Source organism: Acomys russatus, chromosome 18, assembly GCF_903995435.1.
Source record: "Acomys russatus chromosome 18, mAcoRus1.1, whole genome shotgun sequence".
NCBI lineage: Eukaryota > Metazoa > Chordata > Mammalia > Rodentia > Muridae > Acomys > Acomys russatus.
Window position 1 is genome coordinate 61,680,602 of NC_067154.1, and position 27,241 is coordinate 61,707,842.

At 50.7% G+C, this 27,241-nt stretch overlaps 2 protein-coding genes across 2 annotated transcripts in view; both read left to right on the forward strand.

The window, feature by feature from the left end:
• Positions 1-19,178, forward strand: part of Ubac2 (UBA domain containing 2) — a 141,985-nt gene extending 122,807 nt beyond the window's left edge. The window contains exons 8-9 of the mRNA XM_051160998.1: positions 6,203-6,325; positions 18,816-19,178. Of these exons, the coding sequence (XP_051016955.1) occupies positions 6,203-6,325; positions 18,816-18,923 (231 nt within the window). The 3' untranslated portion in view covers positions 18,924-19,178. The remainder of the gene's footprint in view (positions 1-6,202; positions 6,326-18,815) is intronic.
• Positions 1-27,241, forward strand: part of Pcca (propionyl-CoA carboxylase subunit alpha) — an 842,751-nt gene that overhangs the window by 45,338 nt on the left and 770,172 nt on the right. The gene's annotated exons all lie outside the window — the stretch shown is intronic.

Here is a 27,241-nt window from a genome sequence, read left to right on the forward strand (position 1 = left end):
ATTATTGTGCTGACTAGTGTGTTGTAGTTTTTCTTAATAACTCATCTGCTCACAGTATGAAGTATAATCATAAAATGAAAAGAAAAGGAAAAAGGAAAAGAAAAGGAAATCTCTGCAGCTTCAGTTACTATCATGGCTTGGTAATGGAGCTTATGCCTCCCAGGAAGTCGGGACACTGCGCAGACTTGGGAGCTCTCCTGTTAGCTAATTCTCCTGAAACCTTCAACTTCTAGAGCAGAGCTCCAGGTGGGACACACCACCTGTTTTTATACAGTCCAGAGCTTTAGAAAATGATAGTTTTGCTACTCTGTTCTTACATAATAGCCTCAGCTTTTCCTCTTGCTCCTCAGAGCCCTAAATACTAACCGCATGGCACGTGTGGTCCCTACCCCAGGTCTGTAGCCAGCACCATTTAGCGCAGCTGTTTATGGGAAACCTGAATTCTCTGCTTTGTTCACTCAGTTGTATGAACCCCTTCTCCTGTTCACTGGTGATCCCACGTAGCTCCACACACTTGAGGACAAACCTCACCCCATCTTAGAAACAGGGTTAAGGTAAAGCCTGCCGTGAATGCAGTGTTGCTGTAAGCCTGCTGGGACACTTGCCAACAAACCTTGGAGTCGTTGGTGTCAATCTTCTCCAAGCTTCATGGACTGGGCTTCCTGGTACTTCCTGGTTGCCCACCCCCTGTTTTGGTACTAAGTCGTTGGTAGCCTGCAAGGCCAGTGCTGCTGCTCCTGCAGGCATCTCGCCATCCTTCACACTTGCACTTCAGTCAGCTCCTCAGTAGTGGGTTGGGCTGCGTTAGGTGCATTCTCTCACCCTTAGTAAAATTCTGTGGCTGTGAAAATTGTTTCTCTCCTCGCCCACCCTCAGCATTGTCCGGTGTCATCTAGCCTGCACTGTGACTCATACCTCCTTCTCACAGTGTGAGAGTTGTTTTCATTAATCAAGAATTGTTACTTAATAAATAGGTCTAGTGCATAAAAAGTATTCTACTGAGTAATTCACCCACTTGAAATGTGCAGGCCACTAATTTTTATTCAGAGACTTACGCAATATCACCACAATCAGTTCACAGAGCATTGTTAGCATCCAAATAGAGACTCTGTCTAGAGCATGAATCGTGTGACATCAAATTAGAAGGTAGTAGTTGTGGGGAGAAGGAAGCCATAGGGAGGGAGGTGTAAGGAGCAGGGAGCAGCAAATAAAAGCAAAGTATGGTGGGGGTGTGTATGAAGAAATCCATTACTGTGTATGCAAACTTTAAAACTTAATTTTTAAAAATATTTTAAAGAAATTAGGTTTCTGTTAGCAACCACTCCCAAACCTTCCCATTTTACAAGCCCACTTCCTGTCTCTGTGAACTTGTCTCCTGAAGTGTGGGTAAATGGAGCCTATACTAGCTGGTGCTTGACTGGCTTCTTGGAGTTGGCATCACATTTTCGGGGTTCCCATGTGTTGCAGCATGATTTTCCCATGTTTTAGAGAGCAAGGCTGCCATGCACAGCTGTATGCTGGCAGGTGCCACCCCGTGGACTCTCCGGCACAGCTGCTTTCATTGGCATCTGTTCCCTGGAACATGCAGAGCCAGGTTCTGGTGAGAACCAGTGCATCCTGACCTTAGTGTAATGAGAGAAAGAGTCACACTAAAGTGTCATGACAGCTCTCTAGAAGTGCTGTCACCAGGCAGAGGTGGCAGTGGCGCCTTTACCTGTGTGGACATCTCCCAGGTCCTCTGGGGCCTGAAGGAACAGGCCCACACAGGTCTGAGTAGAGGCGCTGCCACGGAGGCCGCATGTGCGCATCTCACTGCACTTTCCCTGTGCTCTTTCACTTTTCGATGCGATCTGACTTGAGGACAGTTCTCATCAAATTACTGTGCTTTTTTGTCAACAAAGTCCAACCGGCTAGAGCTGGTCGCTTTATGACTCTAGTCCCATGAGTGTGTGAGTGTGTAGTGTCAGATGTGGGTCGATAAAAATCTGCAATGAAATGAAAACGAGATGCAGGTACTCTGTGTTCAAGCGAAGCTGAGGCTGAGAGCTGCTGATGTCGATCTGCGCCTCCTGCAGAAGCGGCGGCTACGTCTTTGTGCTTTTGTCACAGCTCTCACTGACCTTTTTGTTGAAAATCAGCCCAAAAAGATAGGATCAATCAAAATTCTAACACTTTTCCAAGCCTGACTCATTAAGTGACGATGGTGAAAATCATTTCTATTTTCCATTCTGTTTGGTGTCTTCATGAGAAAGGACAGCACTGTGCGGTCTCATGGTCGTTAGGACGGCAGGGGAAGGATGATGGTTCTCTTTGAAGGGATACAAGTCGTAAACACCTCCAGTTCCTAGACTCACTTTTCAGTTACATTTTAACACCATAAATGAGTCTAGAGACAGAACACGAAGCCTCCTGTTGGTCTGCAGGGAGCAAGAGTGAGCACCCGTCTTCCCGCCAAAGCCCCTCTCCATTGGTGCACTTTCTTCAGGTTGAGAAGCCTGGCATTTCATGGAACCTCATCAGCTCCCCAGCAGCCCAAGCCTTCCACGTGTGCAGAGGGAAACAGGCAGCCAGAAGCCCAGCGTTTCCAGAGCTGTGCGCCATGACCCCTTCTCAGAGACTGGAACATGGTTTGCCAACCAAGATTCGCTGAGGTCTTCCTGATGCAGTGGTGCAGCCGTGTGTGCACATGTTTAGTGCTTCCAGGTTGTGTGCCCATGCCTGTGGCTCAGCACGTCACTTAGGCCAAAGAGACACTGACTGTTCCCACCCACTTCTCCATCTGCCTTGCTTGGGTGGACATACCCACTAGTAGGATGGTCACCCAAGGAGTCCGTGTCTCCTTGCAGATCCCTCGTGGATTCAGTACTGCTGGGAAGCGAGTTCAAGAGAGTGGGATACAGGGATGTATCCAGTGTGTGCCCAGGAGCCTGGTCCACAGCTACTGTGCAGAGACATGAGGCTCCTGCTGTCACAGCAATGGCTCCTTCAGAAAGAAAACTGCTCAGCTTCCAAGATGCTTGTTAGTGTCTAATGAAGCAGCCTAAGCGCCATCTGCTTCAGCTTGCTGCTGTGCCCCTGTGGGAACCCAGACTCCAGGTGTTACTCTGTGTGGAGTCGGCACCATGACTGTGTCGCACAAGCATGGATGGGGGAACTTTGGTGGGTGAGGCTGATATGGACATGAAAGAATTGGGCCTGCACAGAGAGGGGGAAAGCCTCAGGGAAACGGAGAAGAAGCACATTCCAAGGGGTCAGACCATTTGAGTAGCCATCAGTCTGCGTCAAGAAGGGAGTGCTGTGTAAGGAAAGTTCTGGGAGGAGGTAAGAAATGACGTAGGACTAGTTTGGACCACTAAGCAGGACAGACGTTTCAGACATTATGAAGTAGGTTTTCCGCTGTGGTGGTGCTGCTGTGGGAGGCTTGAGTGCAGGGTCGCCCACAGTGGTGTGCACATGAGATTGGAGAAAGTATGACTAGCCACCATGCTGTCAGGAAGCCACCAGCATAACCTCAGACCGGGACAACAAAGACCCCACAAAGAAGGAATAGAGCCCCTTAGAGAGTTGGGGTTTTGCAATACAAAGCAGAGAGCTGAGTCCAGAAAAGCCACAAGGATTGCAGGAGAGCTTGGAGGCCATCAGATGGGAAAGCCATCGCTTGTCCTGGCAAAGCACTTGCCAAGGTCAAGAGTGAGAACTGACTGCTGAAGACACAAAAATGGATGGCATCTCAGGGAGGAGCCATAAAATGAAAGGGGAAACCTTGAGTCATTCTCTGTCTCAGTTTTGACAAGTGTCACCTCTTTTTCTGTCAGAACATGTACAGTTACAAGTACCAGAGGTAACTCCAGTTTTGACTTAACATTTAATAATATTTGTGTAGAACTAAATTTAGGCAGGGAAAAAAAAAGGCAAGGTAAGCTCTCCCACATCCTTTCCAGAAAATTACTAATGAAAACACATTATTCAGCATGGACAAAGTCACTTCTGCCCTATACCTGCAAAAACTTGGGTGTCCCGAGAGTGCTGGGCCTTCTGAGGTGCCAGGGTGTGCTCTCCGTGTGTCTGGCACGGCTCAGTGTGTGCTGCTCATTAATTCCTACTTACCTTCATTGCTTCAAAAAGCAGAATAGAATTGGTGCACAGGCAAAGTGCGCAGCTGCCCTTTTTCCATTCAGTCAGATACTAAAGAGGTTTGCAACACAGAAAGCAGTGCCACTATTCTCATTAACTCTTTTCTAATGTTGAAAACTTGCCTATTCTCTCTTTAGTGTTAGCAGCTGGGGCTGGTGAGGTGGCTCAGTGGGTACAGGCACTTGGCACCAAAGCTGAGCACCTGAGTTCATGTGCCCAGAACCCACATGGTCAACATGGTCAAAGAAGAAAACCAACTGCCATGTGTCCTCTGTGTGTGCAAATGCACGCACCTGTACACACAAATAAAATGAAACAAACTTTTAAAACATCAGGGTTAATGTGTGTTGTTCACTCAGAAACACTGTTGCTCAGCTCCAAAAAATAATTCTTCATTTTCACAAGAAACCTCATTTAAAAATCACCTTGGCAACTAATAACTAGTTTGTTTTTTTGTTTTTGTTTTTTTTTTTTTTTTTTACTGTCTGTTCGAAATGTAAGCTCTTTCCTTCCACCTTTTGAGTTACATGGCTGTTGCTTTTGAAGGAGACAGTGCAAAGGAAGCACTTCCTGTGTGTGGAGGCTCTACGCAACCCTCTGTGAAAAACACCTGACAGGCAAGAGCTCCTGGAACTTTCTTTTCTGTGCCGTGGGAGAGGCAGGAGGAGTTGGGTAGCAGCCACTATCACAGGATGTCCTCCTGACTGACTGCCCCCAGAGACAGGGCTGCTGGCTGTTAGCATGAGAAGGACTCCCCAGATCCCGACACATGGCTCCCGGGTTACACTGCCAAGAGCAGCCTGTGTAGTTCACCTTTCTTTAAGCATCTCCACGAATTGTGGTATTGGACATTTATTCTGTCTCATTAGTATGAGATATTTTATTGGTTTCCTTTGTATTTCCTCAATAGCTGTGACCTGAAGTGTCCTTTTCAGGTATTTTGTTGAGTAAAGGCATCCTCTACTGTGTCTACTTGTGTCTTCTTGTTGGTTTTTGGTTTTTTGTTTTTGTTTTTTCTCCGTGGTGGTGGTGGTGGTGGTGGTGGTGGTGGTGGTGGTGGTGGGTGTGGGTATATATGTGTGTGTGTGTGTGTGTGCGCGCGCGCGCGCGAGCATTGTTGCCTGTTACATGTTGTTTTTTGACAAGAGTTCCTCTTTGTAGCTCTGGGTTTTCTGGAACTCTGTATACCAGGGTGGCCTAGAATTTAAAGAGAACCTCCTGCCTCTGCCTCCCAGGCACTGGTATTAAAGGCGTGTGCCACTACACCCGTCTCTTGAACTGGTTTTCTTAATATAAAGTTTGTCTTTTAATTTTGTCATTTTGTTTTAGTTGCCAACAGCTGAACTTTTAATAAAAGTTCTTACTGATAATATAACAATTTTTAGCCATCTTTTTCGTATTTTTGTTTGAGAAATCTGTCACAGTGGCAGGAGAGTTCTCTCTTCTAAAAGCTGTAGCCACTAATCTGTGGAACGCATCCCACCTATGGCCAGAGGCAGAGTCCAGCCTTATCTTTTTCATGATTTGACCATGTCTTGAGTATTAAATGGCTTCTCTGTGCCTGGGTTTGGTTGGCTGGCGTGCTGGCTGCCCACATCACACCTTGCTTCTGCTCAGGAGTCAAAGACCTGCACAAAGCCAAAAGCGAGCATTTCTAGAAAGCCATGCATTTATTTGTCTTCGGGTTTAAAGCCAGAAGCTCTTTATCTTCCATCTTCGGTATCCACAGAGCGCTCAGTAAATGCCGACCCTGACTTGGGAGCCCTTCGTCCTTTGCTCCCCAGCTTGTCACTCTGCTTGTCACTCTGTGTAGGCTTTACAGCAGCCTCTGCTCTCGTTGCACCATCAATGCTCAGGCGTGAATGAGTAGGACCCACTTCCTCCTTGCATGCCCTCCGTGCCTGTGTCCCCATGACCCCCGGCAGAGCCTTGAACTCCTGAAGTGTGGCCGTGGGCTTGAGCCCCTTTGCTACAGTGGAGCGGTGCAGTTTTTCATTTCCCAGCTAGAGAGGGCTCTGGGGACGCAGGCGCTCTGCCCCCCTGGTGACCTTTGCTGCTTTCTTCCTAGAGAGGAATGATCAATTGGAATCGGCTTTTCCCCCCTTTACGTCAGCGACAAAATATCAACTATCAAGATGGTCCTCGGTCTGAACAGCGAGCGTCTCCTCCCCTGGAAGTTTCTGAAGAGCAGGTAACCAGTGATACCCTTACTCGGTCTCGGCCATCCTGCAGGCTTGCAGCAGTTTGGGCCAGCAAGAAATAAAAGCTCGAATTGGGAGCTGTGGCGATAGCTGGTGAAATGCCTGCCATGCAAGCATGAGAACTAGAACCCAGCCCCGAGAACCATATGAAACTGCCACCACTAGGAACCCCAGCCTGGGGCAGGCCCTGCTGAGATAATCCAACCTAATTGACAAGACTCAGGTGTCAGCAAAAGATGCCTTGTCTTAGAGAACAAGCCGGACAGTAGGTGAGAAAGGACACCAAAGGTTGACCTTTGCAGAGGCACAAGTGAGCGAGTACGCGCATGTGCACACATGCGCACACACACCTACCCCAGTAGGACACGCCAGTGAACACCTGCAGTCCTGGCATGTAAGAGGCTAAGGTGGTCTTGAGTTCCCAGGCCAGCTTGGGGCACACAGTGAGACCTCGACACCAAAACAGAATAAAAAAGAGAGGAGTGAAGTTGGCTCCTCTCCCTCCCCCCATATTTTCTTCTTTGTAGTAGTTTTTATTTATTCCTTGACAATTTTATACAGGTACATAAGGTACTTGGAACCCCTCCCCGACTTCCTTCCCTTACCCTGTCCGCTGGCTCTGGACAGGTCCCTCTCCCACTTTGATGCTTTTTGTCATTTTTCAATACTCACTGAGTATAATGGAGGCTGGCTGCGTTACGCATGGAGGTAGAGTTGTTCTCTGGGCATGGCTACATCACTGCGGAGAGCTTGGTTTCTTCCCCAGCAGCCTTAACTGCCAGGAGGAGGGCTGGGGACTGGGGAGCCCCTCCCCCACCTCCCTGGGCTGCCCTGCAAGCGCCATTGCTGCCAGGAGCTGTGAGTGCAGTGACCCGGCCTCTGTTCTTGACCAGGTATTTTTTTTTTATACCAACTCAGACTAAAAATCTGCAAGTCAGTGAGTGCATGGTAAAGAGCCTGTCCACACTCCTGATGGCATGAGCGTGCTCTCTGAGACTCACACGGGGAGGGGAGAGCTGACTCTCACGGGGTGACTTCACACATGCACCATGGCACATGCACACAGATACGCAAATCAGTACATATAGTAGTCTTGGGCCATAAATAAGATCTTAGTTGACAAATAATGAGATTTTTGTCAAATTTACTTCTCATATTTTGTTTGTTTTTGTTTTAAACCAGAGGGGGGAAATCAAACCAGACTCTTGTACCTTCCCTATACTTAGAAAGTAACCTCTCAGGTGACACCACACAAATGACTTAAACATGCTGAAACCAAAGCTGACAATGGTGAATTTGCACTTTCTTTCCCATCCATGTCTGACTTCATTTAGTCACAGTTACCACTTGGCTGGACTGCCCAACCCTAAGGATGCTGGGAAAGAGTAGGCACGGAGCCTGCCCTTTCCTAAGGCTTGCCCACGTGCCAAGCCAAAGACAAGGGGCCCTGGCAAGGATGTAAATACCAAAGAACCTTGTTAACCAGAGGTGAGAGGGGGTCTGGCTAGGAAGAAAAGAGCTGCACTTCCCCCAAGGGAGCATCCAGAGTGAGCTGATAGCAAGGCTGCTTGTAGCATAGAGGTGGCGGGCAGCCTTGGGCCTGGCATGTGACCCCGCCCACAAGGGTGGCCCAGCTGTGGACGGGGTGGGGCCACCATCCGGTGGGCATCTTGATCTGTAAGCATCAGAATTTGGGAAGTTAAAAACCCAAAACACCATTTGTTTTTGACACCCTCAGCTAAAGGGAAGTTAAAGCAAACCACAGTCTCTGTTAGGCAAACCAAGCAGCTGTCATTGAGGTGTTGCTGTGAGGCGCTGGAGTGAGCGCCTGTCCCGTTTGACTTGTAGCTTAGTGGAGGTGAGTTGGGAATGAGGAGCTAAGTAGAACCGTCCCGATCATCAACATTATTTGAAAATAGTACTTTAAAAATGAGGAAAACTAGGAAGGAACTGTCTGTGTGTGTGTGGGTTTCCTCCCTTGTGGTGTGGTCTGTTTTTGTTTTTGTTTTAATAATTTATTTATTTTTATTGTATATGCATTGGTGTTTTGCCTGCATGTATGTCTGTGTGAGGGTGTCAGATCTTGGAGTTACAGACAGTTGTGAGCTGCCATGTGGGTGCTGGGAATTGAATCTGGGTCCTTTGGAAGAGCAGTCAGTGCTCTTAACCGCTGAGCCATCTCTCCAGCCCCCATGTGGTCTGTTTTTTAAAGAATGTTTGAGGGAAGAATACAGTCCACCTGTTGTCAGCTGACAGTGACAGTGCCTTTGGTGGCTACAGTTCCTATGAGTGTTCCCTCCTGAGGTCAGCCAGCCATGAGGCCTCACTATGTCACAGGAGGCTGAGGAAAGCTGCTGACACCATGGTGGGTTGTGGTGAGAGGCGGCTGAGTGAGTCGCAGTCTGCTCCCATGGTGGGTGGGGACTGGACACTAGCTCAACCCAGGAGAAGGAAAAGAGGAGGCTCCCCCTGGTGCCCTGTCGGTGGTTCTCTTGTGCTGGGCGCTCACCTTGGCCACGGAGAGTAAGCATTGGATGTTCTGTTTGGAGACCTTTCCTGACCTTGAGAGGCTGAGGAGGAGCTGGTGCTGCTCCTGGCCCTGTAACTAGCACTCAGGAGGCTGAGACAGCTTAGACTACATGGTTTAATACCAGCCAGGGCTATGTAATGAAGCCTCGTCTCAAAACTAGACAGACAGACAGACAGACAGACAGACAGTGCAGCGCAGAGCAGAGCAGAGCAGAGCAGCCTTGTTGGACAGTAATCAGCCTTGGTTGGATTCTAAACGAAGCTGAGAAGAAAGGTGGGTTTGGGTTAGAGCCCTACTGCACGCTAAGCAGATACTTCACGGTGCTTTCAGACAGCACCTTCTGTGCTGCTAGAGCAGCAGGAAGGTGCCCAGTGGGCTGAGGGACAGCGGGGACTGAAGGAAAGGCTTTTCAGAAAACTCCCATGGGGCATTTCTTAAGTTTCCCAACAGATTGCTATCAGCCTGGTATCTGGTAGTGACTGGGATGCAGCTGTTTGGCCTGCCTCACTGGGAAAATGCAGCCGTCACAGCATTTTCCTCCATCATTTCCTAAAGGAGCTCATGAGCCTGAGCCTGACGACTGCACGTTCAGCCCTCATCCAGCCCGTGCTGGGCTCCTGTGCATGTCCTGGTGCTGAGAGCTTGGTGAGGGAAAGAAGATAGCAGGTGGTTGCGGACCACCTCCTTTTACCATAGCTCCACAGGGTGGCTCTTTAAAGGTCTCGCTGATGAGTCAGTACCAGGCTAGTCAGCAGTGGAAACACACTTGTCTCCTCAGCCCTGGAAAATACATAAACATGAAGGCCAGCTCTGGCCCACAGCACTTGGTGGCTGACCACAAAGTCTGGAGCCCCAAGCTTGCTGCTCACCCTCAGCAGTAGAAGACCCTTCAGTGAAGCCCTGTAAGAAGCCTGGCTCTGGTGGACATGTGGTCTCTCAGGTCTGAGAAGGAGTGATCACAGGAGACTGCACACAAAGACGGCTTCCATTCTCGTGCCGGACATTGTTACAGGGTGCTTGGCCATTCCACCGCCAAGTGGCCAAGGCAGTCAGTCCGTGCTGCCCCCTGTGGTGCACGCCACACCTGCGTCAGCATCTTCCGCATTCCCATGGGTAGCATCAGTACAGGGAAAGCTCCAGGGCCAGGTGGAAGCTGTGGTCAGGCATTCCTGCCTGCCTGCCTCCCTCAGCTCCAGGTGGAGCCTTACCAACCCCTGAGACTGCCGCCTTTGACAGCGTATCGGCCTGATACAGACCTGCCCCTGACCAGGCCAGATGCTTAAAGTGCTGAGGGTGACAAGCACAGGAAGGGAGCCTCTCCCACTGGTTGTTGGAGGCCTTGGAAACGTCCTCATAGGCAACACACAGAAGAGTGGAGCCATCCGCCTGCTGACCGGCCAGAGACAGCACTTCTCAGCAGAGATAATGGCAGAGAACCACCTTAAGATGTCATTGGGGCCCAAGGGTGAAGATAACTAGTCAGTCTGCTTACATCATCAGACTTTTTCCTCCTCCTGACTTTTGGCCCACACACTCCCAAACCCCAACACCAAAGGCCCAGAGGAAAGGAGACGATGAGTTCAGAAGATTGAATGGCAAATTTGGTATTTCGGCATCTGATGCTGTAAACTAGATTGGCACCGGGTGATTGTAAATGTCAAAATCTCTGTGGTCTGAGGATACCAAAATAACCCTGGTGACACAAGATGTCATGAACTTACGACATCGCATCCCTGTAGAGATAGGGCGTCGGCCTGTGGGGAGGACAGCAGTCATAAGATGACGAGGGCTTGAAGCTTCTCATGGGCTCAGGGCTCTGTCTTGGATCAGGCTCAGATAAAGTCTGAGGGTTTGCTGACCACACTTGGGGGAGATACACGTTTGAGAGGGATGACAATTGAAAGTAATTCACTTTAGTTGGCTGGAAAGAAGGCAGAGATACACACAGCTCTCTTTACCTAGACGGTCTCTGTAGGGTTTGAGAAACTTGGCCTGCGTATGTCAGGTGAAAATTCTCAAGGTTTCAGCAGACCCCTGCTAAACTGGTTCGCATGCTGTAACTCTGTTTGAGTATGTGTACACACCCATATGTGCAAATGTGCACACACCGGTCAGCACACACCCATGCACTTGCTGCTCTGGGTACCATGTTCTCAGGTGCGACAATGAGAAAAGATTGGGCTACAAGGCACTGAGACACTGTTATGTTTAATATGAAATTCCGGTATGTGCTCATATATGAAAGCTCATGTAGAAAAGCTGGCGGCACTGTTTTTGTTTCCAGGAGTTTTGGTAAGTGGGATCTAACTGGACGGAGTAGGTCACTGGGAGGAGCAGGCCCTTGGGTGTCTGTCCCCAGTGGGAGAGCAGGCCCTTGGGTGTCTGTCCCCAGTGGGAGAGCCGGCCCTTGAGTGTCTGTCCCCAGTGGGAGAGCAGGCCTTTGAGTGTCTGTCCCCAGTGGGAGAGCAGGCCCTTGGGTGTCTGTCCCCAGTGGGAGAGCAGGCCCTTGAGTGTCTGTCCCCAGTGGGAGAGCAGGCCCTTGGGTGTCTGTCCCCAGTGGGAGAGCAGGCCCTTGAGTGTCTGTCCCCAGTGGGAGAGCCGGCCCTTGAGTGTCTGTCCCCAGTGGGAGAGCAGGCCTTTGAGTGTCTGTCCCCAGTGGGAGAGCCGGCCCTTGAGTGTCTGTCCCCAGTGGGAGAGCAGGCCCTTGGGTGTCTGTCCCCAGTGGGAGAGCCGGCCCTTGAGTGTCTGTCCCCAGTGGGAGAGCAGGCCTTTGAGTGTCTGTCCCCAGTGGGAGAGCAGGCCCTTGGGTGTCTGTCCCCAGTGGGAGAGCAGGCCCTTGAGTGTCTGTCCCCAGTGGGAGAGCAGGCCCTTGAGTGTCTGTCCCCAGTGGGAGAGCAGGCCCTTGGGTGTCTGTCCCCAGTGGGAGAGCAGGCCCTTGGGTGTCTGTCCCCAGTGGGAGAGCCGGCCCTTGAGTGTCTGTCCCCAGTGGGAGAGCAGGCCCTTGAGTGTCTGTCCCCAGTGGGAGAGCAGGCCCTTGGGTGTCTGTCCCCAGTGGGAGAGCAGGCCCTTGGTGTCTGTCCCCAGTGGAGAGCAGGCCCTTGAGTGTCTGTCCCCAGTGGGAGAGCAGGCCCTTGAGTGTCTGTCCCCAGTGGGAGAGCAGGCCCTTGGGTGTCTGTCCCCAGTGGGAGAGCAGGCCCTTGAGTGTCTGTCCCCAGTGGGAGAGCAGGCCCTTGGGTGTCTGTCCTTGGCCCCTCCTGGTCTCCGTCTTGGCCTCCTGCCTACCATAGCGCCACTGTGATGTTCTGCCCAAGAACATGGGGGCAAAGTAACCACTGGGCTGAACCTTCTAAGCCATGAGCCAAAAGAGCCTTCTCCAAGCTGCATCTGTCAGGTGATCTAGCTAACTTGGTACCAAAAATACTATCACTGGGGCAACTAAACCCGAGTGCATGGAGCTGGTTCATTCATGGGAAGAGTTTGAAGTGTGGGCTTCTGTAAGTAGAGCTTCCTGGATGACACTGGGGGACACCAAAGACCAGAATGCCAGGAGGAGCACAGTGACAGCCAGGCTAAGGGATTACTCTTGGAAACTGGGCTAGAGGAAATTTCTGTTACATTTTGACAAAGACTTTGTCTGCATTTTTTCCAAGTCCTGAGACTTTGAAGCTAAGTTAAAAGTAACAGTTGCGTATACAAATGACAAACAGGCAGAGGAAGAAATTAGGAAAACTACTCCCTTCACGGTAGCCACAAACAATATAAAATATCTAGGAGTAACTCTAACCAAGCAAGTGAAGGACTTATTCAAAAAAAAACTTCAAACCTCTGAAGAAAGAGATTGAAAATGACATCAGAAGATGGAGGGATTTACCTTGTTTGTGGATCGGGAGAATCAACATAGTAAAAATGGCCATCTTACCAAAAGCAATTTACAGATTCAACCCAATCCCTATCAAAATACCTACAAAATATTTTGAAGATATTAAAAGATCAATTCTCAAATTCATATGGAGAAATAAAAAAAAACCCAGAATAGCAAAAACAATCCTATACAACAAAAGATCCTCCGGAGGAATCTCCATACCTGATCTTAAGCTGTAGAGCAACAGTAATTAAAACAGCATGGTACTGGCAAAGCAATAGACTGGTGGATCAATGGAATCGAATTGAAGACCCAGAGATGAATCCACACACATTTGCTCACTTGATTTTTGACAAAGAAGCCAGATCTATTCAATGGAAAAATGATAGCATCTTCAACAAATGGTGCTGGTCTAACTGGATGTCTACATGTAGAAAAATGCAATTTGACCCTTATTTGTCACCATGCACAAAACTCAAGTCCAAGTGGATTAAAGACCTCAACTTAAAACCAGAGACGTTAATTCAGTTAGAGGAAAAAGTGGGGAAGAGCCTGGGACACATAGGCACAGGAAACAACTTCCTGAACAGTACACCAACAGCCCAGGCCTTAATGTCAACAATTAATAAATGGCACCTCATGAGGCTGAGAAGCTTCTGTAAGGCAGGAGACACTGTCAAGAGAACAAAGCGACAGCCTACAGAATGGGAAAAGATCTTCACCAACCCTTCATCTGACAAAGGTTTAATATCCAAAATATATAAAGAACTCAAGAAATTAAACACCACAAAACCAAACAACCCAATTGCGAAATGGGGCTTGGAACTTAACAGAGAATTCTCAACAGAGGAATATCAAATGGCTGAGAAACACTTAAAGAAATGCTCGTCCTGGTTAGTCATCAGAGAAATGCAAATCAAAAAGACACTGAGATTCCATCTTACACCCATCAGAATGGCTAAGATCAAAAACTCAAATGACACCACATGTTGGTGAGGATGTGGAGAGAGAGGAACACTCTTTCATTGCTGGTGGGAATGCAAACTAGTACAACCACTTTGGAAATCTATCTGGCGCTTTCTCAGAAAAATGAGAATAGGGCTTCCTCAAGACCCAGCTATCCCACTCCTTGGAATATACCCAGAAAATACCCTACCACACACCAGGGACATATGCTCAACCATGTTCATAGCTGCTTTATACATAATAGCCAGAACATGGAAACAGCCTAAGTGTCCCTCAGTAGAAGAATGGACTAAGAAACTGTGGTACATTTACACTATGGAATACTACTCAGCTATTAAAAACAAGGAATTCCCAAAATTTGGATTGATCTAGAAATTATCATAATGAGTGAGTTCACCCAGAAGCAAAAAGAGACAAACGGTATATACTCAGTTATATCAAAACACTAGTCCAAGGGATACATACCATGAAAAACTTTACTTACCAAGAAAGTGGGTCAGAGGAGAGGACATCCTATTGAGACTTTAGGCGAGAGTAACATGGAAGAATGGGGAAATAGTAGGACCCACAGGGTCCTGGAAACCTACAAGAAGAACTTTATGACAGGCAGATCTGGATCCTGGGGTCCTCCTCAAACTAAGGCATCAGCCAAGGAGAATATAGGCAGTAAGCTTCGAACCCCTACCAAGACCTAGCCGACGAACATGATACTCTCCACCGTTGAGTGGAGAGTGAGATCTGACTCTCACACGAACTCTGGTGCCCCTTTTCTGACCACGTTCCCTGGATGGGGAAACCTGGTGGCACTCAGAGGAAGGATAGCAAGTTACCAAGAAGAGACTTGATATTCTAAGAGCATATATAGGGGGAGGAGGTCTCCCTCAATCACAGACAGAGGGGAGGGGAGAAGGGGAGGAAACAGGGGAAGGGCTAACAATCAAGATGTAATATGAATAAATTAATTTTTTAAAAAAGGAAAAAAAAAAGTAACAGTTGCTTTGGTGACATTTCAATACAGCATGGAGTCCAGGCTGAAACGTAGTTTTTCTGCCTGCTTTTGACCACATCTGCGGTGAGAACTGGGAGCAAGAAGCTGATCAGGATTTGAAAACTCTACATTCTGGCCTAAAAAGTAGTGTAGAAAGTTATAGACATAAAGAGTGCAGTTGTTAAAGAAGTCAGCGGTGCTGTCAAAGAAACCACACACTTTGTCCTGGGACGGTAGAAAGATACCTAAAGAGCATCTGCATTCAGAATTCTCTAGAGGAACAGTGTGTGTGTGTGTGTCTGTCTGTCTGTCTGTGTCTGTCTGTCTGTCTGTCTGTCACAGATACACATGAATATATATAGGGAGGGTCTTTTGACAGGCAGTGGTCCAGCTAATCCAACAACGGCTGGTAAACAGAGTCCAAGAATCCAGGAGTTGTTTAGTCTATGAGGCACAGTGACGCTGAACACGGAGGCTCTGGTGCCACTAAAGTAGACTTGCTGGCGAGAGTGAGGGCGAGGGCAGCAGGCAGGGAGCAGCTCCCTTCCCAGTAAGCTCCACGCAGGCTGCCAGCAGAAGGTTCAGACCTCAAAAGCTCTGGATTAGAAGTGGGTCTCCCCAGTTCACGTTTCAATTAAGAAAAATTCCCCCCAGGTGTGCGCAGCCATTGGGCTTTAGTTAACTCCAGATGTCCTCAAGTTGCCCGCCATCCCAGGAGCTGGCAGAGCCAACCCACAGCTGTCTAGGATGTAAAATGTAAGCTCATTTGGAAAGGCTTTCCCTTGAGAACAGTGTCACGGCTCTGTTTACACAGTAGTGCCCGGGGAGATATTTCCCCAGGTTCAGCCACTCTACACTCAGGCCATTGAGGCCTTGGGTCCATGGAGGTCAGCTGCTGCCTGACAAGTTCCTGCTGTGCTCCAAGGAAAAGTCCTGGGGAGGGGGGTTGTCAGGCAAGGCTGAGCACAGCAGCATCACCCGGGCAGCAGTGCAGGGAGCCCGTGCTAGGGAAAGAGTGGATAGAGCCCACCCAAGAGAGGAGCAGTGGGCGTCAGTGTGAGACCCTGTGTCCCCTGAACCCCCACACGGGCTCAGGTGCAGTATCTGTCCTGTGGGCATGGCCTTCAGTCCAGCCTTTTGCCTCACCAGGTCCTTGCCTTTGGGATGGAAGCGTTTCCGTGTGTGCTCTGTGTTGCTGGTTGATAACCTTTTTGTTTTAACCAGCTCCCAGCTGAGAGTCTGCACTGTCTCACAGAGACTTTGAATTTGGGCTTTTGGACATTGGTGGGATTTTTAAGGCCAAGGGCCACTTGGTGAACTAATGTGTGTTCTGCTGTCTGAGATGGCACTGAGGGGTAGGGATGGGTTTTTCATTGAGGTGGAGTCTCATGTATCCCAGGCTGGCCTCAAGTTCATTATGCAGTCCGGGGTGGCTTTGAACTCCTCATCTTGCCCCCTCCATCTCCTAAGCACTGGGACAGCAGCTGTGTGCCATCATGCCCAGTTTATGCAATGTCAGGAATTGAATCCCAGGGCCTCATAGATGCTAGGCCAGCCCTCTACCAACTAAGCCATGTCCCTAGGCCTATGCTACAAAGTGTCCATCACAGGCCTCTGTGTTAAAGCCTGGCTAGCACCCTGGGAGGCGGGACCTGAGGAGGAAGTAGGTTTTTAGGGCCAGGTCCGTGGGGTGCCTGTCTCTGGCACCTAGCTGTCCTTTTCTGTTTCCTTTCTGCCGTGATGTAAGCTGCTCCAGAGTAACCCTTTTACAGTTGTTCTCTCAGGGCGCGGGTCTATGGGACCCCAGGGGCTTTTCTGGTCTGGGATCCTTCTAGCCAAAGAGACAAGGAAAAGGCAGGTGTCTAAAGGCCACATGGGTGAGAAAGGGTCATCAGGCCAGCAGCAGAGGGAAGGGCAAACAGAGCAGAGGCAAGCGGTAGAGCCGGAGCCCGGGACCCAACAGGAGAAGTAAAGGGTGAAGGAGAGCTGCCTCTCGCTGGCCGACCTGCAGAGCAGCCCTCCTGTCCTGCAGCTCTGACAGTGACTAAGGAGCCTGAGGGAGAGGATGCTGAAGATGGTCCTGCTCTCCCCAGCAGGAGGAGCTGGGCTGTATCAGTCAGCCCAGGTGGACAGCCATGTGCTATGCACATGTCCCAGACACAGGCCCTAGGGATGGGAGCTGCAGGGAAACAGCTCCTGCTGGACCTGAGCTCCCAGGCACCCGTGAGAGTGCCACCTTCTGTTTAACCGCGCAGCTTCAGAGCAGTGTGCATGAGCGCCTTTGTCCCCCTCAGCACTTGCTCCAAACCTCCTTGGAAGACGAGACTCCTGGGTCCCGGAGATCCCCTGTCCTGCCCACAGCAGCCTCTTTTTCCGCCACCCCCATGTTAGAGCAGAGCAGGAAAGCAGTCCTGAGCCTGACCTCGCCATGTGTAGCGCCCAGCGCATGCTCTTCAGCCAGAAAGAAAAGCTGGGACTGAGCTTCAGATTTGTGTGAGCCTCGTTATCTGTTTGTGTTTGCAGCTGTCACGTGTTTTATTATAATGCAAAAAGTAACAGATTCCTGTGCGTAGTAGTCCAGGCCAATAAATGTTTCCGTCATTTGCTGTTGTTGTTGAGTTTCTTCTGTTTGGTTTTGAGACAGAAAGATAAAGTCTTATGTAGCTTGTTGGGCTGGCCTTGAATTCACTGGGATGGGCTAGGTTTGAGCTGCTGCCCCTGTCTTCCCAAGTGCTGGAATTACACCCGGCCTGAGCTCCGTGCTTACTAGGAATGCAGGGTATACCCCGGGATGCAGGTTAAGCTGGGGTGCAGGTTGTGGGTAAGTAGGAGATGCCCTTCTCTCTGCAGTGGAGACTCCGTGTAGGTCGAGCTCAGCAGCCTTCACACTCACAGGGCATCTGTACAGCCTGGTGCTTCCTGCCCGTTGGCTTTCGGTTACTTACATTTCCCAGTTAGTGTCCCTGCCTCAGCCCCCTTTGCATATGGCTGTTGCTACCTACAGAAACACCAGGCCTCAAGCAGGAGGACTCAGCGCGTGCTGCCTCTGCAGAAGAGGCCAGAGTGTCTACAGGCAGGAAACAGGCCCCCCAGCACCCGAGTCCATGCTGGGAGAAAGACCCTATTGATGCACTTGTGCCTGTGTGTGCACACCTGACTGCCCACATCCTCCCTGCAGGGTCACACAGTGTGGCCAGTGATGCGCCCAGGCTGCTTACTCCAACCTCCTCACAAACTGCCTGGTGCACCCCACTGTGTCACAGACAATGTTATTAGCATAATTGGACTAAGAGACACTTGGGCACCAGTGGGGTGCTGTTCTGGGTGTGTCTTCCAGCATGTCTCCAGAGAAGCTTAGCTGCGAAGGGAAGTCCACCGTGGCGTGAGCAGCACCCTCCCGAGTCTGGGGCCCAGGCTCAACAAAAAGGGAAACAGGAAGAAGCCAGCTGAGCTCTACCACTCCACCTCTGTCTCCCGGTCCACTGAGACAGAGAGAGTCTCAGCCAGACGGTTCCTACATGGCCGCACCATGCCTTCCTCACTGTGCTGGGCTGTGCCCACTCTCCCATAAGTTACTTTCTGTCATAGCACCAAGAAAAGTAACCAGTAGGGTGAGGACCACGTGACCCCTGGTTGCACACACTGTGCTCTTGAGAAGCTTCCCAGTAGTCACTTTTCTGTTGTTTGTGACAAGTGCAGCTCGGTCGGTTGGTTGGTTGGTTTGGTGTTTGTTTGTTTGTTTGAGATTCAGGGAGAGAAAGAAAAGGCAGAGAAAAGAGAGAGGCCAGAGGACAGCCTCAGATACTGTGCTGGCATTCTCACATGGCTTCTGGTGGATCAGCCCAGGGCTTTGTGCTTGCAAAGCAAATGATTTATAGCTGAGCCCTCCTCTCTGCCTTTTTTATTATGTTTTTTGAGATAGGTTCTTCTATAGCCTAGGCTAGACTCAAATGCCCTGTGGAGCCCAGGATAACCTTGAACTCCTGGTGTTCTTGCCTCCACCTTGGGAATAGAGATGACCTGGTTCGGATCGTTCTAGAAGCTTTGCGCTTTCCCACAAAGTCATGTGATGGGCACATGGTGCTAAGGATGAGCTCTGTGTTGTTGACCCTCAGTTTTCTGCTCTCTTTGTAGGTTGCCCGCCTCATGGAGATGGGATTTTCCAGAGGGGATGCCCTGGAGGCCCTGAGGGCCTCGAACAATGACCTCAATGTGGCCACTAACTTCCTGCTGCAGCACTGACATTCAGCCCAGCTGTTGAGTGACAGTGGCGTGTCCCCACCACCACGTCAGCCCGAGGGCCAAGCAGTCTCTAGCACAGGTGTCACGAGAGGGTGGTTCCCACTGTACACTGTCCTCAACTCCAAGATGGTTGCCGTGTAGTAGCAAATAAGTTTGCCATTAAATTAGCATGTATTTTCTATCTTTATTTTTTTACTGGGCATTTCTCAGTTTGGAGAATCGTCATCCTTATGTGTTCATGTACATGGCAGTTGCAGGTTTCTGTGGCAGTTTTATAGCACTGCAGACAGGGACAACTGTCATGAGTGTGCAGTCTGTTTGCCCTCATCCCAGTGAAGAGGGAGGGGCAGGGCAGACAGGACATGTGACCTCAAAAAGGAAGGTCACACTACTCTTTGGGAATTGTTTTTTTGTTTTTTGTTTTTTTTTCCCCTCTTAAATTTGTATTCACATCCCAACTGTTCTGTCCACACTGCCCAGATGTTGTGCACTGTCCTTCAGGCCTCAGGGAGGAAGCAGGAGATTAGCTCCCACCAGTCTGGGGAGTCTGTCCCAACTCCTCCCTGCTTGCAGTAAAAATAACAGTGCAGTGCTGGCCTGGAGCTCTGGAGTGCTCCAGGATACCAAGCTGGGGTTCACTCTGCTCAGCGTGCCCTGGCGCGGCCACTCGGCCTAAGAAAGGGCGAAACAGTGGAACAACGAGAAAAGCTGCTTCCTGGAGACTGGGCCCTGGGCAGCGCGCACAGAGCCGGTCAGCGTGGCTCAGCCTAGAAAAGCCGCTTACCCCAGCCTGACCCGCCTGGCCACCCGCAGGCCCTGTGCAACACCACCGGCTCTTCTGGTGGCACACTCTCCCTGCCCCGTCCTTGCCCCTTTAGTGGGTGAGCAGTGCCCACTGTGGAGACACAGTCGGGAGGGTTAGGCAGGAGGCAGCCTACTGTGAGCAAGAACAGTTGTAGGGGCTGACGATTGTCCTGTGAGCAAACTGCACTGAGTGTGCTCTGCAGGTGTGTCTGCGACATGAGCAGCAGTGTGTCAAATTGATGCACATTTAGGTGTGTGATACAATAAAGTTTTTATGTGTTTTACTTTTCAGTAGCTTTTATTGGACTTCCCTAAATAAAACTTTATTCTAGGCAATTCCACCAAAAAGGAAAATGAACCCAGACTACTCACAGCGGTGAGAAGGCCGAGGCCTGTACATTAGGCCTCCCTCCTGTTCTCAAGTCACCATGGACTAGAGCCCTGCAGCGCAGAACAGGCTTAGGGCTCTACAAGCCCAGTGGCTGCTACCAGCAGCCTGATGTGTGAGGATGGGTCATGTGACACTGCCCCTGCGGCCTGGTGTGTGAGGTGTGAGGACAGGGTCATGTGACACTGCCCCTGGAGGCAGTAGGTAAAGGGAGACACTGAGAGCCACCCTCTACTGAGATTGGGAGCTGAAGAAGTCAAGCACACATCCTGTCTCTGGTTCCCTCACCCTTCCATAGCACCCAGCCAAGGAAAAGCCGTCACTCTCCCAGAGGGAACAGCCAGCACCGGCTGGTAGAGTCTGGAGTCAGGAGGGCAAGGGCTCCCTGCTGTGTGGGGTCACCTGGTTGAGTGGAGAAAAGCTTTAAGGCTGCTGGCTTTGTGCAGATGGTTGCCGGTTCGCCTCCGCTCTCAGGCAAGCAGATCCAGTGTGGAATGAGAGGAGTGGAGGGAAGCTCTCCACAGTGAGTACATGCGCCCTGCTGCTGTAGTGGCAACTGGTTGGCTCCGCCTCACAGTTGGGGGAGTGGAAGGCATGCTGCAAGAGCCCGAGGTGGCAGGACACGCTGCCTGCCCTCAGGAAGGTCAAGTCTTCCCTTATCAGCTGACCTACTCAAAGGGACACCCAGAGCTGTTTCCATGGTGACTAAGTCCACACAGGACAGCAGTGAAAATGACTATCGCATGGCTAAGGAAACTGCTCCTGAGGTCCCGGTTTAACTGGACAGCACAGGGTTAGAAAACAGCAACTTCAGGCAAATTGAACACAAAAGTGTCAGTGCCTCCCAGTGGTGTTTAGAGTGTTTTCTAGGCCCCTGGCTTGTGTTCTTACAGTTAGTTGTTCCTAAGTTGAGTGCAAGTATTTAAAACCAAAAACTTCGCACAGCTAGCAAATGGTGTATAACTTGGAGATTATTTTGGCTTGAGGTGCCCTCGCAGACATAGAATGCTGGGCTCACATTGATCCCAGAGCAAAACTTCAGTTCTGAAATTGAAATCATAAGGGAGCAGAGGCAGAATCACATGACTTTATGAAACGCCTTCCCGTAGCTGTGTCCCGCAGGGAGCCAGTCCCCATGGCTAGATGTTGATGGTGGCCCCCGCTCTAGTGATAGGGACCAAGGCACAGAAGGATGGTGGTTGGTCTGGGCTACAGTTGCTTGGCTAGGGAATGCCTACAGAGAGCAGAGGCTGGAGAGCCAGGCGTGAGAATGGGACAATGTGGGAGGGGCAGGGGATATGTGTCCCAGCATTGGGAACCCTAGAGAGACGAGAGTCAGCAGAGGGCAGGTCCTCCTGTTGGGGAGGTCGGGATCCCTAAGGGCCAAAGGGAGGACACAGGTGAGGCAGGGCAGCATGGTGGTCATGCATTCCTTAGAGCAAGAGCCAGGAAGTGGGGGCTGCAGAATAGGAGGAAGAAGGGGACAACCACAGGCCTTACCATCCAGGCGCAGAGTAGGTGTCAAGAGGAACAGTGAGGAGGGGTTCACTGGGGAGACCAGGAAGGAGCCTCTGTCTCCAGAGCCAGGAGGAGAGGGGCAGCGTGAAGCATCGGCCAGGAGTCAGGGTGCGTGCCTGCAACACCAGCACTCAGGAGGCTGAGGCAAGACAATCAGCTCCAAGTCTGAGGCCAGCCTGGGCTACAGAGTGAGACGCTGACTCAAGAAATAAAAGAAGAGAGGCAACGAAATAGAAAGGGTTTCTCCCACATTTTCCTATTTAGCAGAGAAGAGGCGGTGGGGCTGAGAACTTCCAGAGAGTGGATGACTGATCTTCAAAGCCATGCAGTCCAGGAGCAGGACTCGGACCTCACTGCATCAGCTCTAGCGCCCTGGTCTGCCAATCCCACGTTCTGAGAGTTTCCAGAGGCACCTGAGGAAGCCAGGAGTTCTAAGGAAGTTCCCAGGCTCTACGGGGCCTCAGCTTCCCAGGGACGGTGTTCTATGACTTTCCCAGGATGCTCTGAGCTACTCTAGGAGTCTGAGGGGTGTTGGACTGAGGGAGAAAGACGAGCCCTAGCCCTTGAGAGGTGCAGGAGAGGCACTCTCCACAGAAATACTCCAACCCAGCACCTGCTTCTAGGTCTTTAGCCAAACAGAAACACCTCGATGATTCTGAGACACTGTCTCCAGCTCACTAGCCCCAGGCACTGCAGGGCTGTCACCTCTACCAGAACACAATGGCAGGAACAGCACAAATGCACAGTGGCCAACAGAAGCAGGAGAGGCCTCTGGAGCCCCTTAGCACGGTGCCTCATAGCTCAGATCTGGCCGACGCTCGCCTCTCCCAGGCTGCTCAGCTCACACACATGCGCAGGCACACAAACGAATGTGTACACACACAAATGCACAAACATGCACGCACACACGCGCGCGCACACACAAACTTAGCAACATCTGTTTTCACTTTCAGGTGCACAGTCTTCCGTGAGCCATGCTTTCTGAGTCAGGAGACATAGAGGAAGAGGAAGGAAACAAGCCTGCTCAGTTGAGCCTGAAGCCCTGCCTGTCCTGGGATGATCCTGGCCTCAGCCCTGCCTGTCCTGGGATGCTCCTGGCCTCAGCCCTGCCTGTCCCGGGATGCTCCTGGCCTCAGCCCTGCCTGTCCTGAGATGCTCCTGGCCTCAGCACTGTGGCACCAATACCTCTTGCAGCTACATACCTGGGTGCTGGAAACAAGAAAGGCCTCCCTGGGGTTGTCTATCTTCACTGTCACCCATGCTGGGCCACGAGCACTGGCAGGCCATCACTGTCATCTGAGTATGCCACAGAGAAATGAGGCCACCTGCTACCTCATGAGGACACAGCCTTTCTACACCCATTAGCCTGTGTGCAGCACGTGTGCTCAGCACCACTGTCACATGCACACACGACTCTGAGTACATAGTGAGTGAACAGCAGGTGTCCATTTGCCCATGTGCAGCGCGTGTCCTCAGCACCGCTGTCTCACACACACACACAGGACTGTGAGTACACAGTGAATGGATGGCAGGTGTCCTAACACAAAGGACGATGTGCCTAGCTTCCCAAACTGGGTTGAACCCATGCAAGGCCGCCTGATGAGCACTGGGTAGACACTTGACCCTGCTGGAAACAGTCTTTCCCTCCTGCCAAGGTCTCAACAACAAACCTAAGTACAGTTCTCCTGGAGGCAGCGCAGAGCGTGGTGACAGCAGGAGCTACTGGCAACTTCACTGGAGGGTCTTCCTTGGCATGGACACCGGCTTCCCCTATGCAGCATAGATGAAGGCGCCTACCCTTGGCTTACAGCCTATGGACTGTAGGCTCCTCTGAGGGCTTGAGGCCATGTGCTGCTAGGGCAGAATTAAACACAGCAGCCACCTTCCCTGGCCACGCCCACAGATGGCAAGCAGGCATGGCTGGCCTCCTGCAGTTTAGCTTGGAAGGAATTGCCTTGCAAAGGCCCTGACCTGTGGCCAGCCAGGGCCTCAACAGAGGACACTCAGGGCTTTAGGCGGGTGGTGTACAGACTTAGGCTGGTGGAGAGCAAACCAGGCGCAGCTGGGTGCAGATGACTGTGGACATTGCCTTGTCCCGCAACCCCACCCCACCCGCCATTCTGATTGTTGCATACTCCCTGTAAAGGGAGGGATTTCAAATGGCTCCCAGTGCTCAGGGCAAAGGCCCTGAGGCCCAGCTCCTCTCATCAGCCCTGCCCCCCCAGGAAGTGTCTTCTATCAGAAAGACTTTTCTTCTCACGTCTTCACTATATCCAGGGCCAAAGGGATGGGGAGCAGGAGTGCCTCTGCCTCTGCCTTTCTGTCTCTGTCTCTGTCTCTGTCTCTGTCTGTCTCTGCCTCTGCCTCTGCCTCTGCCTCTCTCTCTCTCTCTCTCTCTCTCTGTGTGTGTGTGTGTGTGTGTGTAGGCTCATTGGTTGGTTTGGCATAAGACCTGCCTGTGTGATCCAGGACTGAGGCCCAGTCTCATATGAATAAAGCTGCAAGGACTGCAGGGGACTTTTGCCGGACTTCCAGGAGCTCGGTGTGCCTTGGTGCCTGCTGCATTCGGAGCGCATAAAGAGGAATGGACTGCATGAAGGGCTGGTTTAGCAGGGAGAGTGCCTTTGTTTTACTTAAGCAGGGAGAGTCCAGCGAATACTGGGATGAGCCAAGCCTCTAGCAGAGGGAGCAGCATGGCTGGGCCCCTCCTGTACCGCAGGAGGCAGGAGCTCCAGCTCAAAGAGCAAGAACAGACTGGGCCACAGTTTGATTATTTTAAAACGTGTTAAAAGAGAGACCGGTGATATGGTTCAGAGCGTGAAGGCATGTGCTGCCAAGCCCGAGAACCTAACTTTAGTCCCTGGGACCCACATGGTATAAGGAGAGAAACAAGTCCCAAAAATTGTCCTGTGACCTCCACGTGCATGCTATAGTGCACAACGCACGCATGCATACGTGTGCGCGCGCACACACACACAAGCAATGTGAAAGATTAAAATAATGTTAAAAGAATATAACCAGATGCCTACTCCCAGCTTATCTGATCTCAGATTGTGTGAACAACTTTCAAACTAGCACGTTTTATATCACAACATCTAAATATAGCTCTCAGAGCCCCTCCAATGTGTGATGAGCTACCTTAGGACTTGCCTGCCTCTGGTCCAGCTAGAGGGAGTCAAGGCCCTCCCAAACCTGGCACAGTCTGTGGGCTCTAGCCTGAGAGTGTGCTGGAGCCTTAGGTCCGGGGTCTGCGGCCAGACCCTTTTGGGGGATTCTTCTAGAACCTAAGGAGAAGGCTCAGGACCCTGAAGTGAGACGGGAGCCCAGCAAGCGCACAGCCAACACTCCGGTCGTCAAGGGCCGCTCCCTTCGGTCCTTCCCAGAATTCAAGCACATAGCCGGGGCCCTTTGTGAAAGGTAAGTTTTCCATGAGTGAGCAGCTGAGGTGCCCACCTGACAGACTATCTTCCCTGCCCATCACCATCACTGACACCAGGGAACCGCGAGACACTCTCACAACCAAGGCTGTGCAGTGGCAGTTAGTGGGTTTATACTTAATATAGTAGATGTTTTTATTATCCACATTTTAAATATCCTGTTTCTTTAGTTAGTTATTGATATGGGTTTGGGAGGGTGTTTTCTCTTGTTTGGTTGGGTCTCAAGTAGCCCAGGCTGGCCTCAAATTTGGTATGTAGCCAAGGATAACCCTGAATTTCTTCTGATCCTCCTGCCTCCACCTCCCTAGCGGATTACCACATTTTGTTTATTTAATTCTGGAGATCAGACCCCAGGCCTTTTGCACAGTGCACCTGACCACACCCCAAGTTGTTGTTTTCCTTTAAAGACAGGGTCTTGCTATGTAACCCAAGATGGCCTCGAAATCCCAGCAACTCTTTGCTTCAGCCTCTTCAATGACAGGGGAGTCACTCACAGTCTACATCGCTGAGATCCAGTTGGGATTTATGAAAGCTGAGGCCCGAGTGGAACTGCTGGAGGGGTGGGGGTGTTCCCTCCAGTGTCCACACCACCCTCAACCCCTTCTACCTGTCACACTGATCTTTTGGCAGCAGGTTTGGGTTGGGGAAACACATTTGCCAACCCATTCCACTAAGTTCTTAAGGAAAGAACCCTTCTCTCTCTCTCTCTCTCTCTCTCTCTCTCTCTCTCTCTCTCTCTCTCTCTCTCTTTTCGTTTTCAGTGCCAGGAACCAATCACATGGCATCACGCATGCTTAGCAAGCTGCATTTCCCATCCTATTGGTTCATTATTCATCAATTTGCATAATAACCAAATTATTTCATCTCAAAGCAGCGGGCACTTTTGAGTCAGTGGGGCCTAGGAACAGTCCCCACTTGGTGAGGAACTCTTGATGAGACCTGTGCTGCCTGGGCCATCTCATCATCCAAGGCCACCGTCAGGCCTTACCAGTTCTCCACATTGGCAAGTGGGAGCTACAATGGATAAGAGAGTAGAAAAAGTTGCTCAGGCAGGGACAATCAGGAGAGATATCTCCAGTAAGATTTGTTCAAGCAAAGCAACTCTCTACTCGCTGTGTCAGAACAGCACCCAGTTCCAAACACCGCACATGCTAAGGGTCCAGGAAGAGGCCCACTGAGTCAGAACTGTACTCAGTTCCGACCATCGCACACGCTAAGCATCCCGGAAGAGCCCCTATCCAGAGAACAAGATTTTGACCATAGCCACCGAACAGGACAGTAGCCAGGGCCACACTCCCCGGCTGGACCTTCTTTCTTCCTGAGTTCAGTGTTAACACTGTACGGCCCCTGGTCCCACCACTAACCCTGGGTTCCTGGATGAGAGTCTCCCTACAGGGGTGCCAATAACAGACTACTCAGGTGACTGGGGTCAGGCCACCTACGCAGAATCAAAAAGAAAGCCATCAAAGACGTGGAAAGCCAGAGGAACAGCAAAACCGTGACCACATGGGGAAGCTCTCTCACTCACTCACAGTTCAGCCAGTTCTGGAGCTGAGGAATGTCAGAGGTCCTTGTCACACAGGTGAAGGCGGTGACTTGCTGAGGATGTCTTGACTCCATCTTTCCCCGAAGCCCATCTTCCTGGTAGGGGATTAGAACCTCTTCACGGGGGAGCTGAGCCTCTGAACCCCAGTCTCTTGTGCCTCTCTCTCCTAGCTGCCTGGCTTACAGCCTCGGCCACAGCAGATGTGCGTTTGAGTCCGTGGAAAGGACTGTGGATACCATTGGTCTGGTCTTGTCATCATATCCCCACACGTACCCAAATTAAGAAAAACGCCAGCAGTGAGAAAAAGGATAAAACAGGAGATAAGAGAGGTAGACTTCTGCAGAATTGCTCGGCAGAACAGCATTGATGAGCAAGAAAAAAAAAAAAAAAAAAAAAAAAAAAAAAAAAAGTATCAGCTCAACGCTCTAGAAGAGTCTCAGGCTGGAAATGCAGGGCATAAACTTGACCTGGATGAAAAGCCCAGCTAAACTGCACAGTACAGCAGGTCCCCAAACTCTCGAGCCCTGGGAGGCAGAGTGTTTAAGCTCGGGGGCCCGCTGGCCTTGCATTCGCGGTATCTAGAGGACATTTCACAGGTCTGTCTTTGTAGGGAAACTGCTACAAG